The sequence below is a fragment of the Nelumbo lutea genome, chromosome 1 (assembly GCF_056320005.1).
Source record: "Nelumbo lutea isolate HS-2025 chromosome 1, American lotus-T2T, whole genome shotgun sequence".
NCBI lineage: Eukaryota > Viridiplantae > Streptophyta > Magnoliopsida > Proteales > Nelumbonaceae > Nelumbo > Nelumbo lutea.
Window position 1 is genome coordinate 156,634,634 of NC_142684.1, and position 2,294 is coordinate 156,636,927.

Below are 2,294 nucleotides of genomic sequence, written 5' to 3' on the forward strand. Positions count from 1 at the left end.
CTATTAAAGCCATATTTGGTTTGCTGATGGGCTTGATCATTCTTTCAATTTCTACTCATTTTGGATAAACATATGCAAGAATGAATAACATGAGAGCATTTTGTTACAAAATTCTTGACATGGGTATCATTTTTCTCAGAATGAAATATGGTCCTTATGGCACAAAAATTGAGGTAGCCTGTAAGATGAAAAATGACTCTCTCTCTCTCTCTCTCTCTCTCTCTCTCTCTCTCTCTCTCTCCATATATATATATGTGTGTGTGTATGTATGTATATATGTATGTGTTGAGAACCATACTTAAAAACAACAATTCAAATGGGAGCCACACATGATCTGACATGGCAAAATGCTTGATCTTATGACAGATCAGAGATGCCACCTGTAAAATTTGGATTCATCCATTTATCATTTATACATCATCCAAAAGCAAATAAGTCTGTTTTTTGCAAAATTTCAATGGATATAAGTTTTTGGATTAGATGTGGTTAAATAACAGGATAAAAATAAGAGTAAATTACAGATTAAATACTATATTGTACTTTAGGGGTAGTGGTAATTATCCTCCTGAGCCTTTCATTTGCCACGGCAAAGGACACCGAAAAGAGTCTAACAAAGACCCCTCTCTACTAAGTTGAATGATGAAATTAATTTATCAAAATACCCACTCAAGAAACTTATATTATAAAATAAAAATTGCAACAAAAACCCAAAAAAAAAACTCCTATGAAAATCTGGAATTACATCAAATACAATATACAATTAGTAGTAAACCAGTAACAACTAACAAAATGCAAACAGGGAGGGTGTGGGAGGGTTTTTGTTGCAAATAAAAAGATCACGGGGATAATTGATAATTGCCAAGGGTAGCAAGATATAATTTACCCTAAAAATAATAAAAGGAAGGTCAGACCAACCTTTTCTACTTACAACGTGGCAATTAATTTAGCCACGTCATACCACGTCCGACTCGCCTGTGGATGACTTCAGAGGCTCAGACCACGTCCGGATTTGATAGACTCAAAAGTTGACAAAGTCGACGTCGGTGGTCAAGCGAATTGGCTGCTCTTGGGTCGAAATCGGATTGAAGAAGCTTCAATACCCGTAGACTGTAGAGTATTAGCAACGCTGAAATTACCTATGTCTTCTGTTTTGTCTGTGGCAATAAAACAGAACAAGTGGCCCTCTAAATTCTACGAAGAGTTGAACATTCAAACGATAATATTGGCATCCAAGCAAGTTAGCCAGACTTTTTGGACCCAAAACAGAACCCCGATCGGTTTTGATCAGTATAAATGAACATAACAGGGTAGAAGACCTTCCATATCGATCTGATCCAAGAAATGGAACAAGTGAAGCTATTTGGAGCTTTTCCAAGCCCATTTGTTTACAGAGTAATCTGGGCTCTGAAGCTCAAGGGTGTACAATTTGAGTACATGGAAGAGGATCTCTCCAACAAGAGTGCTTTGCTCTTGGAGTACAACCCAGTTCACAAGAAGGTTCCTGTTCTTGTACATGGTGGAGTTCCAATTGCAGAGTCCATCGTTATCCTCGAATACATCGAGGAGATATGGCCGAATGATCATCCGCTGCTGCCACAAGATCCTTATGAGAGAGCCCAAGCTCGGTTCTGGATTAAATATCTGGAAGGCAAGGTAATTTATTTCTCACTTCTTGCACAGACTGACACACGTAGACCACCAGGTGTTTGATTTAAAAACGTTGAGATGATCCTCTGTTTGCGTTCTTATTTTCTGATGTTTTTGGTCATGTAGCAAGCAACCTTCTTTGCAGCGTTTTGGACTGTTGGGGAAGAACAGGAGAAGGCACTCAAAGAGACGCCAGAAACGTTGAAAACCATTGAAGAGCGTGCTCTTGGAGAGAAGAAGTTCTTCGGCGGAGACAGAGTTGGAATGGTGGATATAGCATTCGGGTGGCTTGCTCACTGGATCGGACCGATGGAAGAGCTCTCGGGCGTGAAGTTGGTGGAAGCCCATGCGTTCCCTCGCCTGTACGCATGGATGGAGAATTTCAAGGAGGTCCCAGAAATAAGAGACAACCTTGATCTCCATAGAATGTTGGCCTGTTTGAAATGTAGAATGAGACGATTGAGATGATGGACTAATCGCTGTAATGAGGAAAAGGTCATAAACTAAGTAGGTTGTTGATTGGTCTTTTGTAGTTGGATTATTCATGGCTTGCATTCTCTTGGGATTCTCTGTTCTTACCAGGGCTTGAGATATATAATTTCGATGTTTATGTTCAGGAACGACAATAAAGAGGAGTTTTCTCTCTA

General features: G+C 39.5%; 1 protein-coding gene across 1 annotated transcript; it reads left to right on the forward strand.

The window, feature by feature from the left end:
- Nucleotides 1-928: 928 nt before the first annotated feature.
- LOC148878596 (glutathione transferase GST 23-like) lies at nucleotides 929-2,294 on the forward strand. Its single transcript, XM_088965373.1, has 2 exons — nucleotides 929-1,653; nucleotides 1,774-2,294. Exons 1-2 carry the CDS (start codon nucleotides 1,342-1,344, stop codon nucleotides 2,113-2,115), a joined length of 654 nt encoding a protein of 217 aa, XP_088821499.1. The 5' UTR covers nucleotides 929-1,341; the 3' UTR covers nucleotides 2,116-2,294.